Source organism: Salvelinus fontinalis, chromosome 19 (genome assembly GCF_029448725.1).
Source record: "Salvelinus fontinalis isolate EN_2023a chromosome 19, ASM2944872v1, whole genome shotgun sequence".
In the NCBI taxonomy this organism is placed as follows: domain Eukaryota; kingdom Metazoa; phylum Chordata; class Actinopteri; order Salmoniformes; family Salmonidae; genus Salvelinus; species Salvelinus fontinalis.
Window position 1 is genome coordinate 38,830,506 of NC_074683.1, and position 16,236 is coordinate 38,846,741.

The 16,236-nt window shown below is 41.9% G+C and overlaps 1 protein-coding gene across 3 annotated transcripts; it reads left to right on the forward strand.

Moving 5' to 3' along the window:
• Window positions 1–519: 519 nt before the first annotated feature.
• Window positions 520–10,885, forward strand: LOC129816705 (caspase-8-like). 3 transcript variants are annotated; one of them, XM_055871508.1, is made up of 13 exons: window positions 520–1,064; window positions 1,606–1,889; window positions 2,528–2,633; window positions 2,779–2,914; window positions 3,070–3,143; window positions 3,261–3,306; window positions 3,443–3,519; window positions 4,920–4,953; window positions 5,064–5,159; window positions 6,689–6,777; window positions 6,960–7,080; window positions 8,779–9,329; window positions 9,626–9,711. In XM_055871508.1, the coding sequence occupies exons 1-13, from the start codon at window positions 1,062–1,064 to the stop codon at window positions 9,632–9,634; spliced, it is 1,626 nt and encodes a 541-aa protein (XP_055727483.1). In that variant the 5' UTR covers window positions 520–1,061; the 3' UTR covers window positions 9,635–9,711. The 3 variants fall into 3 exon arrangements, with proteins under 3 accessions (XP_055727483.1, XP_055727480.1, XP_055727482.1); XM_055871505.1 differs by having other exon boundaries at window positions 521–1,064; window positions 8,779–9,295; window positions 9,626–10,885; XM_055871507.1 differs by having other exon boundaries at window positions 521–750; window positions 8,779–9,295; window positions 9,626–10,885.
• Window positions 10,886–16,236: the final 5,351 nt, after the last annotated feature.

Below are 16,236 nucleotides of genomic sequence, written 5' to 3' on the forward strand. Positions count from 1 at the left end.
AGTGTACTCTCCATGCGTTGTTTTCTAATAATAAATAACTTCGGCCAGTGGTCCCAGTTGAGCATCATTTATTTCTGCTGTTGTTAAATGGGAAACAGCACGTTAGTTGTGCAGGGCTTAACAGTGTTGATGGCTGTCGATGACAAAATCTGTAGCATAAAGACAACTGTGTTAGCCGTGGCTTATGTGACCATGACATCGGTGTATGCTAGCTAACACACTTATTTACAGCAATCATATGCCAAAGCACATCCCAGAAAGCCCCTCAATCCCTAACAGGTACCATATCCCCACACATGTATAAAATCAGTAACGTACAGCAAACTTGTACACATTGTAAAATAGAAAATAGAAAACAGTATTCAGAACGTGACCTACCCCTTGCATCACATTTTCATACTGGGAAGACCTGACGTTCGCGATCTCCCCCTATCTGCAAGTGGGGCCAATCACAACACCCCTTATTGTTATCAGAGTTGAACTAACCAATAAGAATGCTTGAACATCAAATACACATTTCTTTAGAGGCAAGTGGAAACATAACCAACCCTGTTACACTTGTATGTTGACTTTGAGGTTTTAAGTTTTTGGCGGCGTTTCAGGTCCCGAAGTGAACATAATTGTACACTCACAAACTCCATTAAAAACTAGGGCTAAGGGGCTGACGTTGCAAACTTCCCTTGCTTAGCTAATCATTTGGACCGACTACAAATATTGCCGCGGGGATTCCCCCAAAGCAGGAGGCCGAGGGTAAGTGGACAAGAGTGTTTCTTTTATGAGTTTGAAACACAGCCAAGCTAGCAAGCGCACACATTTTCTTCTAGAAATGTTCCTTTCTAGTTGTAAATGGGCGTAAGGAACGCGAGAGTACTGTACTTGTGTTCCCGAAGGAAATCCCGAAGGACTTCAAGTTGTTGATCAACTAAAATGACTTGTGGTTGTTTGTCATCGTGAAGAATACCGGATCGTTGGAAAACATTGATATTCCTGTAGCCTACTTTGTTACCCCTCCAAACGTGGATGTGAGATATCTGACGCACATCGAGCGCACAGGTTACCTAATGGTAGGCATTTGTTCGAATTAACAGTAAACATAGTATTCTACACGGTATGGTCTATCTGTACAGTGAACACATTTTTATTGGACAGCCATGGGTGAATTAATGTATACTTGTCATGGATTCTCATACATAGTTTTGCCTAATAATTAGACATATGGATATTTAAAAAAAAAAAAAAATAATATATATATATATTACAATTCTATTTAATTATGTGAGCCTAATCTTTGACAAAATGTCTTAAGCACCGGCTCTTCTATAGTGTGAGGTGATTTTTGCCCCCATACCCAGCCCCCTGGTTTAAAGTGAGGTACCTAGGGGTCCCCAGCACCCTGGTTTGGGTCTCCAGCCCCCTGGTTGAAAGTTGCTGGACTATTCAAGAGGTCTATCCATAGGCCTACATCTATTACACACTTGATAGGTATTTTCAACTGACAACATATTATTACCATGTGCTGAGATTGTAAATGAACAATATGTATTTATAGTATCAATATCAAACATAGTGATCATGTTGGTTTTCATCATATTGGTTTTGCGACAGGAGATGGATTTCCAAAGGCTGCTATTGCGGGTGGAACAAGCCCTGAGCAGTGAAGAAGTACAAGCACTTGCATTTCTTTGCAAAGATCTACTTGAGAAAGACTGTAGCTCAGTGCCCACAGCAAGTAAACTCTTCTCTCTTCTGACGGAACAAGAACTGTTAACCCCCGATCAGCTTTACTTGCTTGCTGATCTACTATGCACCATCCAGCGCCACAGCTTGATGCGAGAGCTTGGCCTCAACAACCAGCTTCCAACAACCAGTAGCCTCATCTCTCCTTATAGGTGAATATACAGGCCAGAGGTAGAAAAAGTACTTAATTGTCACACTTGAGTAAAAGTAAGTGCTATACATCAAATTCCTTATATTAAGCAAACCAGACGGCACGATTTCCTAATTTTTATTTATTTTTGACAGTCAGGGGGACACTCAAAACATAATTTGCAAACTAAGCATTTGTGTTTAGTGAGTTTGCCAGATCAGAGGCAGTAGGGATGACCAGGGAAATTCTTGCTAAGTACGTGAATTGGACCATTTTCCTGTCCTGCTAAACATTCAAATTGTAACGAGTAAAATGTATGGAGTAAAAAGTACATTTTGTTTTTTTTAGGAATGTAGTGAAGTAAAAGTAAAAGTTGTCAAAAATATAAATTGTAAAGTACAGAAACCCCCCAAAACGACTTAAGTAGTACTTTAAAGTCTTTTTTTACTTAAGTACACCAATGTGTTGGCCTCATTTACCACATCTGAATGGATACAACAGCTTTCCCCACAAATGAATAGCGATAAGTAGAAGTTGCCATTTATAACACAAATGTAAACACTTATGTTGTTGTGTTACTGTTTCCCACATACAGAATACTGTCCTGTAATATGATGTTCTCTGAAAAGTGTATGAGTCATTGTATCCCACCATCTGCAGAAAGCTGCTGTATGACTTGTCAGAGAACACCACTGAAGACGAGTTGAGAGAGATTAAGTTCCTATTGGTTAACATACTCCCTCGTAGGAAACTGGAGGACAATGTGGTGAGTACGTCAAAACAGTCTGAAATTCAACATGTGTTGTCCAGAATAGGGTAGTAACTTATATTATTTAGTGAAATATGAGTAGAAAGAATGCTTCATCTTGATGGACCAACTGACATTTACACATTTTGCTCTATTCTTTCAGACTACCTTGCAAGTATTCCTGGAAATGGAGAAAATTGATATTTTGAGCGTTATAAAACTAAACATAGTTGAAAGTATATTTGGAAGTGTCTGCCCCATGTTGAAAACAAGAATCAACCAGTTTAAGACACGGCAGGGTAAGTGTTTCAGTTTCTGTGAGTGACTAACAGATTAATTTCCCTAATAAAGTACTGACTGGCTGAACAATCCTATTCATTGCCTGTGTATGCCTGTCAATGATTTAGTACAGTATTATGACTCAGATGTGTTATGCAATACTATATTCAATCAGGGCCAGTAAACCCAAAAACAGGGGTGGGATTGCTAAGACCAAGGCCTTCTTCTGCATGTCTTCCAGAAAACCAGGTAACAGAGAATGCTTTATTTCTTACATTATCTTGATATCCACCAGTCCTTATGGACATTTCTCAGTTTCCATCTTGATTATCATCACAGAATGTCATGACTATTATTTTCCATCAGGCTGTCTCCATGCTTCCAAGGAGACCTGTGTCATGTGGACTATCAGGTAGGAACAGTGACTACAGTAGATGTCAAATCTTCTTCAATATGTTATAAAACCTTTTATTTCTTTTTTCTTTTTCATTTAACCTTTTATTTAATTTGCTAAAACATGCGTCCATTTATTTTCCTGTTTGTCTTAGTCGAACAACGTGGACATTCTGACACGATGTTCTTTCCCTCTTCGTACTTCTCTTCAGCTTCACAGTGTTCAACTCAGGTCAGTGTCTAATGTTCAGGGTCACAGCCTTCAGCTGTGGTCAGTGACTAATGTTCAGGGTCACAGCCTTCAGCTGAGGTCAGTGACTAATGTTCAGGGTCACAGCCTTCAGCTGAGGTCAGTGACTAATGTTCAGGGTCACAGCCTTCAGCTGAGGTCAGTGACTAATGTTCAGGGTCACAGCCTTCAGCTGAGGTCAGTGACTAATGTTCAGGGTCACAGCCTTCAACTGAGGTCAGTGACTAATGTTCAGGGTCACAGCCTTCAACTGAGGTCAGTGACTAATGTTCAGGGTCACAGCCTTCAACTGAGGTCAGTGACTAATGTTCAGGGTCACAGCCTTCAACTGAGGTCAGTGACTAATGTTCAGGGTCACAGCCTTCAGCTGAGGTCAGTGTCTAATGTTCAGGGTCACAGCCTTCAACTGAGGTCAGTGACTAATGTTCAGGGTCACAGCCTTCAACTGAGGTCAGTGACTAATGTTCAGGGTCACAGCCTTCAACTGAGGTCAGTGACTAATGTTCAGGGTCACAGCCTTCAGCTGAGGTCAGTGACTAATGTTCAGGGTCACAGCCTTCAGCTGAGGTCAGTGACTAATGTTCAGGGTCACAGCCTTCAGCTGAGGTCAGTGACTAATGTTTAGGGTCACAGCCTTCAGCTGAGGTCAGTGTCTAATGTTCAGGGTCACAGCCTTCAGCTGAGGTCAGTGACTAATGTTCAGGGTCACAGCCTTCAACTGAGGTCAGTGTCTAATGTTCAGGGTCACAGCCTTCAGCTGAGGTCAGTGACTAATGTTCAGGGTCACAGCCTTCAGCTGAGGTCAGTGTCTAATGTTCAGGGTCACAGCCTTCAACTGAGGTCAGTGACTAATGTTCAGGGTCACAGCCTTCAACTGAGGTCAGTGACTAATGTTCAGGGTCACAGCCTTCAACTGAGGTCAGTGACTAATGTTTAGGGTCACAGCCTTCAGCTGAGGTCAGTGTCTAATGTTCAGGGTCACAGCCTTCAGCTGAGGTCAGTGACTAATGTTCAGGGTCACAGCCTTCAACTGAGGTCAGTGTCTAATGTTCAGGGTCACAGCCTTCAGCTGAGGTCAGTGACTAATGTTCAGGGTCACAGCCTTCAGCTGAGGTCAGTGACTAATGTTCAGGGTCACAGCCTTCAACTGAGGTCAGTGACTAATGTTCAGGTTCACAGCCTTCAACTGAGGTCAGTGACTAATGTTCAGGGTCACAGCCTTCAACTGAGGTTGGTGTCTAATGTTCAGTCCAGGTTTTGAGACACACTTATTTATCCTGCATTGGACCTACCGGAACACACCACGTGTCTTTAGATCAGAGGCTACGGCCATCCCTCATGTCTGTGTAGTCACTAATTATTCCCTCTACTTCTTTCCACAGGTGTCCACTCTGAATCCAGCTGACACCTCTCTGGGTGAGTCCCACACTGAACAAGGTGTGGCTCAGCACATTTTCTCTGTATTGGAGTACAGTACAGAACTCACAAAACCTTTGTTGTGTCATCTTGGTCTGCTCACACACCAGATGTTCGGAGGGTCTCAGATACAGCGGATGCAGTACTTTCACATAGGCTGGGTCTCCTAAGTACCAGTGGGGACAACGATGCTGCTCTCAGCCCAGGTCAGTTCATATCATTTAGAATGCCAATCTATACTGAAAAAATATATAAATGCAGTATGTAAAGTGTTGGTTTCATGAGCTAAAATAAAAGATCCCAGAAATGTTCCATAGACACAAAAAGCTTATTTCTCTCAAATTTTGTGCAGAAATTTGTTGACATCCCTGTTAGTGAGCATTTCTCCTTTGCCAAAATAATCCATCCACCTGGCAGGTGCAGCATATCAAGAAGCTGATTAAACAGCAAGTACAGGTGCACCTTGTGCTGGGGACAATAAAAGGCCATTCTAAAATGTGCAGCTTTGTCACACAACACAATGCCACAGATGTCTCAAGTTTTTAGGGAGCGTGCAATTGACATGCTGACTGCAGGAATGTCCACCAGAGCTGTTGCCAGAGAATTGAATGTTCTTTCTCTACCATAAGCCGCCTCTAACGCCATCTTAGAGAATTTAGCAGTACGTTCAACCAGCCTCACAACCGGAGACCACATGTAACCACGCCAGACCAGGACCTCCACATCCGGCTTCTTCACCTGCGGGATCATCTGAGACCAGCCACCCGGACAGCTGATGAAACGGAGGAGTATTTCTGACTTTAATGAAGCCCTTTTGTGGGGAAAAACGCATTCTGATTGGGTGGGTTTGGCTCCTGGCTGTGCCTATGTGAAATCCCAGGTTAGTTCCAGAACCTCATCAACTTGGTTCCCAGGTTAGTTCCAGAACCTCATCAACTTGGTTTCCAGGTTAGTTCCAGAATCTCAACAACTTGGTTCCCAGGTTAGTTCCAGAACCTCATCAACTTGGTTCCCAATCATGTGAAATCTGTAGTTTAGGGCCTAATAAATGTATTTCAATTGACTTATATGAACTGTAACTCAGTAAAATCATTTAAATTGTTGCATTTTTGCGTTTCATATTTTTTTTCAGCATACAAAAGGGGCCTGTAGACTGTCCCCCCTCCTACTCTCTCTGTTGGCTCATCGGCATCACTGTTAACTGTTAGCCATATCATTGATGTCACCCCTGACCTGAGATATCTCTGTTTTCTTTATATTTTGGTGATGTCAGGGTGTGACTAGGGTGGGTACGTTAGTTTTTGTATTGTCTAGGGGTTTTGTATGTCTAGGGGTTTTTGTATGTCTAGGGGTTTTTGTATGTCTAGGGGTTTTTGTATGTCTAGGGGTTTTTGTATGTCTAGGGGTTTTTGTATGTCTAGGGGTTTTTGTATGTCTATGGTGGCCTGATATGGTTCCCAATCAGAGGCAGCTGTTTATCGTTGTCTCTGATTGGGGATCATATTTAAGTAGCCATTTTCCCTTTGGTGTTCGTGGGTTCTAGTCTTTGTGTAGTTGCCTGTCAGCACTCGTTTTGTATAGTGTCGTGTCGTTTTGTTATTTTGGTTAGTTTGTTCAGTGTTCATTCTTTTAATAAATAAGAATGTACGCATACCACGCTGCGCCTTGGTCCGATTCATACGACGAACGTGACAATTGATTCATTCTTACCTGATCCATGTCTTCTCTCCCATAGAGAATCACCATGTTTCATCCGTACCCTCATGTGGACACAATAAGAACTTTGACCCTGCAAATCGTCAGACAGGAAACACCACAAAAGAGGTCTCTCTAATACTGACCTTTTTTAAATGAGCATCGACAAAGTCTAGTCAGCACATGCTTTTACTGAAAACTGACTGGGTATTGTATAGATTATTTGAGGTACAGTAGCAGTTTTGGGTATTATGGATGATGCTGTCCTTAACTGGATTTATTCATTATTTATGCATGTTTTCTTTCTGTAGGAAGTGGGAGAATATGCCATGACAGGACGAAAGAGAGGTTACTGTCTGATAATTAACAACTACAACTTCAAAAATTCTCCAAAACTCCTAAACAATAGAGAGGGAACACAGGTTGATGAAAGTAAGATATTTGTGACAGTTGAGGTTGGAAGTTTACATACACTTAGGTTGGAGTCATTAACTTGTTAACAAACTATCGTTTTGGCAAGTCGGTTAGGACATCTACTTTGTGCATGACACAAGTAATTTTTCCAACAATTGTTTACGGATAGATTATTTCACTTATTTCACTTATTATTATTTCACACTGTATCACAATTCCAGTGGGTCAGAAGTTTACATACACTAAGTTGACTGTGCCTTTAAACAGCATGGAAAATTCCAGAAAATGATGTCATGGCTTTAGAATCTTCTGATAGTCTAATTGACATAATTTGAGTCAATTGGAGGTGTACCTGTGGATGTATTTCAAGGCCTACCTTCAAACTCAGTGCCTCTTTGCTTGACATCATGTGAAAATCAAAATAAATCAGCCAAGACCTCAGAAGAAAATTGTAGACCTCCACAAGTCTGGTTCATCCTTAAGAGCAATTTCCAAACGCCTGAAGGTACCACATTCATCTGTACAAACAATAGTACGCAAGTATAAACACCATGGGACGATGCAGCCGTCATACCGCTCAGGAAGAAGACGCTTTCTGTCTCCTAGAGATGAACGTACTTTGGTACGAAAAGTGAAAATCAATCCCAGAACAACAACAAAGCACCTTGTGAAGATGCTGGAGGAAACAGGTACAAAAGTATCTATATCCACAGTAAAACGGGTCCTATATTGACATAACCTGAAAGGCCGCTCAGGAAGCAAGAAAAAAGCCAGACTACGGTTTGCAACTGCAGATGGGGACAAAGATCTTACTTTTTGGAGAAATGTCCTCTGGTCTGATGAAACAAAAATAGAACTGTTTGGCCATAATGACCATCGTTATGTTTGGAGGAAAAAGGGGGAGGCTTGCAAGCCGAAGAACACCATCCCAACCGTGAAGCATGGGTGTGGCAGCATCATGTTGTGGGGGTGCTTTGCTGCAGGAGGGACTGGTGCACTTCACAAAATAGATGGCATTATGAGGAAGGAAAATAATGTGGATATACTGAAGCAACATCTCAGGACATCAGTCAGGAAGTTAAAGCTTGGTCGCAAATGGGTCTTTCAAATGGATACTGACCCCAAGCATACTTCCAATGTTGTGGCAAAATGGCTTAAGGACAACACAGTCAAGGTATTGGAGTGGCCATCGCAAAGCCCTGACCTCAATCCCATAGAGAATTTGTGGGCAGAACTGAAAAAACGTTTGCGAGCAAGGAGGCCTACAAACCTGACTCAGTTACACCAGCTCTGTCAGGAGGAATGGGCCAAAATTCACCCAACTTATTGTGGAAGGCTACCCAAAACGTTTGGCCAAGTTAAACAATTTAAAGGCAATGCTACCAAATACTTATTGAGTGTATGTAAACTTCTGACCCACTGGGAATGTGATGAAAGAAATAAAAGCTGAAATAAATAATTCTCTCTACTGTTATTCTGACATTTCACATTCTTAAAATAAAGTGGTGATCCTAACTGACGTAAGACATGGCATTTTTACTAGGATTAAATGTCAGGAATTGTGAAACTGAGTTTAAATGTATTTGGCTAAGGTGTATGTAAACTTCTGACTTCAAATGTACATGTTATTCTTGAAATAGTGAAATACTTTTAATTTGTTTGTAGAACCAGGCCTAAATCACAATCCCCATGTACCTCTATGTGTTTGTATCTCAGGCAGTTTGGTGAGTGTGTTTGAGTGGCTGGGCTTTGAAACGCAGATTGAGCCAGACTGCAGCCGGGAGCAGTTACTGTCTCTAGTTGCGGAGCTCCGCAGCCGTGACCACAGCCAGATGGACTGCCTGGTGTGCTGCGTTCTGAGCCACGGGCTGGAGGGATGTGTTTATGGGGTGGATGGGCTGAAGGTCAGAGTCAGGGAGCTCACAGAGCCCTTCTCTGGACTGGAGTGCAGCTCACTGAGGGGAAAGCCCAAACTGTTCTTTATCCAGGCCTGTCAGGGCATCAAGGAACAACAGCCAGTGTTCATCCAGTCCGATTGCCCAGGCACTGATGGCTTTACAACCACCAGCTCTATCTGCACTGATGCAGTGGTACCCAGAGACTCCATTCCCTCTGATGCTGACTTCCTTCTGGGCATGGCCACCGTCCCTCACTTTGCCTCGTTCAGAGACAAGAGGCAGGGCACTTGGTTCATCCAGTCATTGTGCCAGAACCTCATCAACTTGGTTTCCAGGTTAGTTCCAGAACCTCATCAACTTGGTTTCCAGGTTAGTTCCAGAACCTCATCAACTTGGTTTACAGGTTAGTTCCAGAACCTCATCAACTTGGTTCCCAGGTTAGTGCCATAACTTCATCAACTTGGTTCCCAGGTTAGTTTCAGAACCTCATCAACATGGTTCCCAGGTTAGTGCTCAGATGTGCATGGTTTCTTTATATTGTGTCATTCTGACATCCTCTTTGAAAACATCAGTAAACACTGGACTATGACATACAGATGTCAGCGTATGGTTGGTAGATCATTATCAGATTGAATTTCCTCTCATTGTTCATTCTCTCCGTCCAGTGGGTATGACTTGCTGTCCATCCTGACCAAGGTGAACGATGATGTCAGCAGTAAGAGTGATAACCATGGCACCAGGAAGCAGATGCCCCAGCCTGCATACTCACTCAGGAAGAGGCTGGTCTTTCCCATCCCAAAAGACCCTCCTCCGAGACTACACCTCCCAGACTACACCTCCCCGACTACGTGAGCCACAAATATTGGCTTGAGAGCACTAGAGCAGAGGAATGGGGAATGAGCAGAGGATCAGGGAATGATTCAGACACTATATGTGTAGACTCATCAACAATATATACACCCTCTGGGATCACTCAGGTAGAAGGTGCAGGTTTACACTTGTTTTATACCTCGCTCTGTTTTATTTACAGTACCAGTCAAAAGTTTGGACACACCAACTCATTCCAGGGTTTTTTGTGTACTACATGATTCCATATCTGTTATTTCATAGTTTTGACGTCTTCACTGTCATTCTACAATGTGGAAAATAGTACAAATAAAGAAAAACCCTTGAATGAGTAGGTGTGTCCAAACTTTTGACTGGTACTGTATATATCTACATTGTGACTTGCTACTTGTTCTTGTACTGAGGCTTAATGTGATTTTTCACCTTTGTGGTGCAGATGGTACCAGAAGGGGCCATTAGAACATTAGGAGAGTTTTAAACCATGTTTCACAATTTTCAGGCAGAGGAAGGAGGAGTGGTAATTCTGCCTAATCTGACTGGCATGTCAAAACATGTCACTGCTGTCAGAGTGGCAAGTAAAGACAAAATAACACACATAGTAGTCATCGCTCTACTCGGCTCTGCTCTGCTATCAATTTAGGTAGTCTTGTTTGTGCAAAGTTTAAATCTCACAGAGACTCGTAAATATTGAGGAGCTGTTTAATTTAACATAACCTTTTTGGAATGTTGGAGCTGGGGTTAAATCCTACACAGAGCATTATTTTCACAAACCCTGGAAATTGTTTGTTATCTCTCCTTTTATATTCTTTGTAGCCTACTGGTTACTACATGATTCCATATATGTTATTTCATAGTTTTGATGTCTTCACTATTATTCTACAATGTAGAAAATAGTAAAAAATAAAGAAAAACCCTTGAATGAGTAGGTGTGTCCAAACCTTTGACAGGTACTGTATAAAAAAAAAAATGTAATTCAGTAGAAATATATCCAAAGAACTGTAAATAGAAAATTGTAGGAAATGTTTTTAATGCTGCAATATGAAACCTTTTGGCCAAATTCACATTAAATTTGAGTTATAGATCTGTCCATCTCATTGAAAGCAAGTCTATGAAGCAGTAGATCGGTTCTATGTGGACTATTTCTATGCTTAAAAAAATAAAATGTTTACATCGGTTTTGCACACCAGTTTCAAACACCTGAAAATACACTATTTTTGGTTATGGAAAATACACTGCTCAAAAAAATAAAGGGAACACTTAAAATACACAATGTAACTCCAAGTCAATCACACTTCTGTGAAATCAAACTGTCCACTTAGGAAGCAACACTGATTGACAATAAATTTCACATGCTGTTGTGCAAATGGAATAAACAACAGGTGGACATTGTAGGCAATTAACAAGACACCCCCAAAAAAGGAGTGATTCTGCAGGTGGTGACCACAGACCACTTCTCAGTTCCTATGCTTCCTGGCTGATGTTTTGGTCACTTTTGAATGCTGGCGGTGCTCTCACTCTAGTGGTAGCATGAGACGGACTCTACAACCCATACAAGTGGCTCAGGTAGTGCAGTTCATCCAGGATGGCACATCAATGCGAGCTGTGGCAAAAAGGTTTGCTGTGTCTGTCAGCGTAGTGTCCAGAGAATGGAGGCGCTACTTGGAGACAGGCCAGTACATCAGGAGACGTGGAGGAGGCCGTAGGAGGGCAACAACCCAGCAGCAGGACCGCTACCTCCGCCTTTGTGCAAGGAGGTGCACTGCCAGCGCCCTGCAAAATGACCTCCAGCAGGCCACAAATGTGCATGTGTCTGCTCAAACGGTCAGAAACAGACTCCATACTTGCCTGTTTTGTCACAAACTGAAATTAGGCTAACTATTTGAATTTTAGCAACCAGGAAATGGCAGAGTGATTTCTGCATACTGATTCTTTAAAGGGTATTTTTAAATGTTGTAAAGGAGAAGCAATAACAAGGGAACTGAAGAGCACTTATTATGCAACTTGTTTACCAGTTTTTTTTTTTCTTCTTCTGTATTATAAAGTTCTTATCCCCTTGTACGTTCACTTCCTAAATCAATAAAGGCAATTTTCATTCAATGTTGATAAGTTTGTTGCGGTTGCTGTTACAACACATCAGTGTACTCCTTGGCACAACATGGCATGTCATACAACACATTTAAGACAAATTCTTTGACATATCAAGAATAAAACAAAGTGACGTTCAAACATTTATTGGTGTGGTCACGAGCACTATGGCTCTCTTGCTTCTTGCGTGACATGCCTCTTGGCCCAAGCCGGTGTGCGTTTTTCTCAAAGTCAGACATATGACAGGTCTGTCACAAGAAGAAGATTGCTCAAACCTGCTAGTGATGGCTGAGACTCCAGGTTTGAGCGGAGACTCCAATGACACTTGCTCTGCATGAAGAGGATATATAGAATACCAGTATTGTGACAACTATGTCCAGTTCCTGTTATGTCTGGTGAAGAGCTGTTCTCAACAAACTGAAGGTTACATCCTCTATCAGATCACCAGCTAGTACCTAGAAAGCCCCACACACTCAGTAACTTCAGAGGTAAACTATCATATTGTCCAAACCACCTATAAGTCAAATTCAGGTTAACAATTGGTAGCAAGAACACTCCTCTGACCTGGATCTCCTCAAACCTGGTGAGGTCTTCCATTTCTACATCAAAGGCCATTCTTTGGTTATCCTTTTCCTGATAACTTTTGTTCAACTGCTCACATGCTGTCAGGGCTGAGAAACATAACTTTTTTAATTAAATGTCAACACTGAAACTCAGGAACTGTATAATAACTGTACTTTCCCAACTGTGAATAACCTCAATGGTTTAATAGTTGAATAACCTTACAATGCATCATGGGATCCCTCTCCTGCTCCTCTTTCTAGCTGTTCTCTACGCATCACCTCAACGCTACTGTCCTCGAGCAGTAAGGGGGGGAAACATGTTTTTATTACCACAATAATTCAAACTTTCTTTGCAGTAAATTTTACATACAAAATGTGAAACACCAAGTTCTGACTGGTGCTATGTGCCAACAGGTGGCTAATTCACCTTGTACGTGCGGAACGAGCTCTGGAGGAAGTCATAATCCTCCTCCAGCAGGGATGGGAGGGTTTGAACGGTAAAAGTGGTCAGTTTGAAGTATTAGTTAGGATGCCACCAGCTGTTTCTTGTTTCATACCACGTCTGTCCTCTGCACAGCCCTTCTCCCCCTCCAGAGCCTTGGTGTAGTGGGTCACCAAAGAACTGATTTCAGATCTGAGGGGCTGCATCGGCAGCCTGTTATCAGAGGGAAGTGGGCACTAGGGATCACCTCGATGTCAAAGGACCTTATATTCCAATTTGACAGACCCACATAAAAGTGATTTACAACAATGTAATAACAAAGTTGTCCAGGTAAAGCTATTCCAGGTAATTCATTAATTTTACAGCACACCTAGATGTGCTGTAAAAAAAAATAGACACTACTTCCCTTCCATCCAAAGTACACCTCTGCTAGCATTGGGGCATAAAGTATCTACTCCATCTCCAGTTGGTTGTTGCTGCTGCCTGACTCTGCCTCGTCCAACAGCTGTGAAACAGAGACATGATGACCTAAGAAAGAGACAGAGGTTCCCTTCACCTGACCATGTTGGAGAAACTATCTAGATATCGCACCGCACTGCAGTTGTGTTGGTTGGGTCGCCATTCATCCATCAGGAGGGCAGTCAGCTTCCCCACCTGCTCCGGCATGTCCTGCAAAACCCCCTGCCTAGAGAACACAAAGGCATGTATAGGCCAATCATGTATAGGCCTATTGGCTCCCGAGTGGCTCAGTGGCACTGCACCTCCGTCATAGAGGTGTCACTACAGACCTTGGTTCGATTCCAGGCTGTATCATAACCGGCCGTGATTGGGAGTCCCATAGGGCGGCGCACAATTGGTCCAGCGTCTTCCGGGGTAGGCCGTCCTTGTTAATAAGAATTTGTTCTTAACTGACTTGCCCAGTTAAATAAAGGTTAAATAAATACATAAAATGTATTGGTCAAGAACAGATTTTATGGACGGAATAAACCCATGTAAACTACCCATTTTAACTATATCAATGGTATTTGAATGAGTTTTGTGCTTTGAGTGATATACTGACTAGGGCAAGGAAAATTAAAAACTCTCACATCAAATCAAATCAAATGTATTTTATATACCCCTTCGTACATCAGCTAATATCTCGAAGTGCTGTACAGAAACCCAGCCTAAAACCCCAAACAGCAAGCAATGCAGGTGTAGAAGCACATGTCCATAGTTTGGGAAACCCAGTTGCCTACAATGACACCCAAAATGTAAGGAGTATAAAGTATATTTTATCATTAGGAATGTAGATGTAAAATTAAAAGTAGTCAAAAATATAAATAGGAGGGTAAAAATACCCCCAAAAACTACTTAAGTAGTTTAAAGTACTTAAAGTATTTTTACTTAAGTTCTTTACACCACTGATTAAAACAATGATACTGTAGGAATAAAGCTGCAATCTCTTTCTAGAAAATGTAATCTCGTGCTCCTCATTACAACCAGTAGATGACAGTATTAACCTATTATCTGACCTACAACTGCGGAAGAAAAATATCTATTTGACCGGGTGAACCGGTTGTTTTTGATCAAATTGTCGACTGAAGGAATCGGCAATTCACCCAGCTAAATTCGCCGGTTTCTGTAACAGACAAATACATTTGTACAATATACCATTAGCGTCACTCGACATTAACGTCCCAGCAGCAACATTAAGACTTGCGGTTTTCCGATTTTGCCTTCAAAATAAAACTCTGCGGTAAAACGCTATTTGTATATTCATAGTGCAAAATGTTAAAATTATGTTAAAAAATTATAACTCCATCAGGGAAGAATCTAAACTAAAGATAATTACTACTTCATACAAGATAAAGAATATTATAAAGTGGATCACATTGAGAAATTACTATGTTTTTAATATGTCATTGTATGTTATTAAGTACATGACTGGTGCTAAGCTTAAAAGTGTTTCTTGGTTCTTACAGATCCTATCACGGTTTTAATTGAATTCCAGTTTGCTCAAGAGGTATTCCTGGGTGATTATATGGCCTAGTGCATGGTGTAGGCAACTCCTGGTCCTGAAGTTCTGCAGGCACTTCATGGTTTTGATTTAACTGACCTGGAAGACCAGGTGTATTGAGTTTAATCGCTGAACTGATCAATTAGCTCAGTTGGTCATGTGATTCACGAAGTTGGAACAAAATCCTTCAGTACCTCTGTGGCACTCCAGGAACAGGGTTGCCTACCCCTGGCCTAGTAGCTTACAGCCTCATGTATCTTATCTTAGTAACACCCTCTAGTGGTTTACAGCCTCGTGTATCTTATCTTAGTAACACCCTCTAGTGGTTTACAGCCTCGTGTATCTTACCTTAGTAACACCCTCTAGTGGTTTACAGCCTCGTGTATCTTACCTTAGTAACACCCTCTAGTGGCTTACAGCCTCGTGTATCTTATCTTAGTAACACCCTCTAGTGGTTTACAGCCTCGTGTATCTTACCTTAGTAACACCCTCTAGTGGCTTACAGCCTCGTGTATCTTATCTTAGTAACACCCTCTAGTGGTTTACAGCCTCGTGTATCTTACCTTAGTAACACCCTCTAGTGGCTTACAGCCTCGTGTATCTTATCTTAGTAGCACCCTCTAGTGGTTTACAGCCTCGTGTATCTTATCATAGTAACACCCTCTAGTGGCTTACAGCCTCATGTATCTTATCATAGTAACACCCTCTAGTGGCTTACAGCCTCGTGTATCTTATCATAGTAACACCCTCTAGTGCAGGGGTGTCAAACTCATTCCACGGAGGGCCTAGTGTCTGCAGGTTTTTGGTTTTTCCTTTCAATAAAGCCCTAGACAACCAGGTGTGGGGAGTTCCTAACTAATTAGTGATGTTAATTCATCAATCAAGTACAAGGGAGGAGCGAAAACCCGCAGACACTCGGCCCTCCGTGGAATGAGTTTGACACCTGTGCTCTAGTGGCTTACAGCCTCGTGTATCTTACCTTAGTAACACCCTCTAGTGGCTTACAGCCTCGTGTATCTTATCATAGTAACACCCTCTAGTGGCTTACAGCCTCGTGTATCTTATCATAGTAACACCCTCAGCCTTGTGTAAAGGTATTGGCCGATGCTTTCTGCAGAAATGTCCCTTATTTCTACTATCAGTTGTTTTGTTGTCTGGCCATACACTGCCTGGGCATAACACATCCTGGAAAGGTTTACACTGTGAATGTAGAGCAGATCATTTGCTAAGCAACTTCCGGGTAGAATTTCCTGAACAAAATGTTCAACAATGTCCTTTTACACCACCGTAATGAAGTTGTTCTTCAACCATGGATTGTGGAAATGTTAATTATTTCAATGC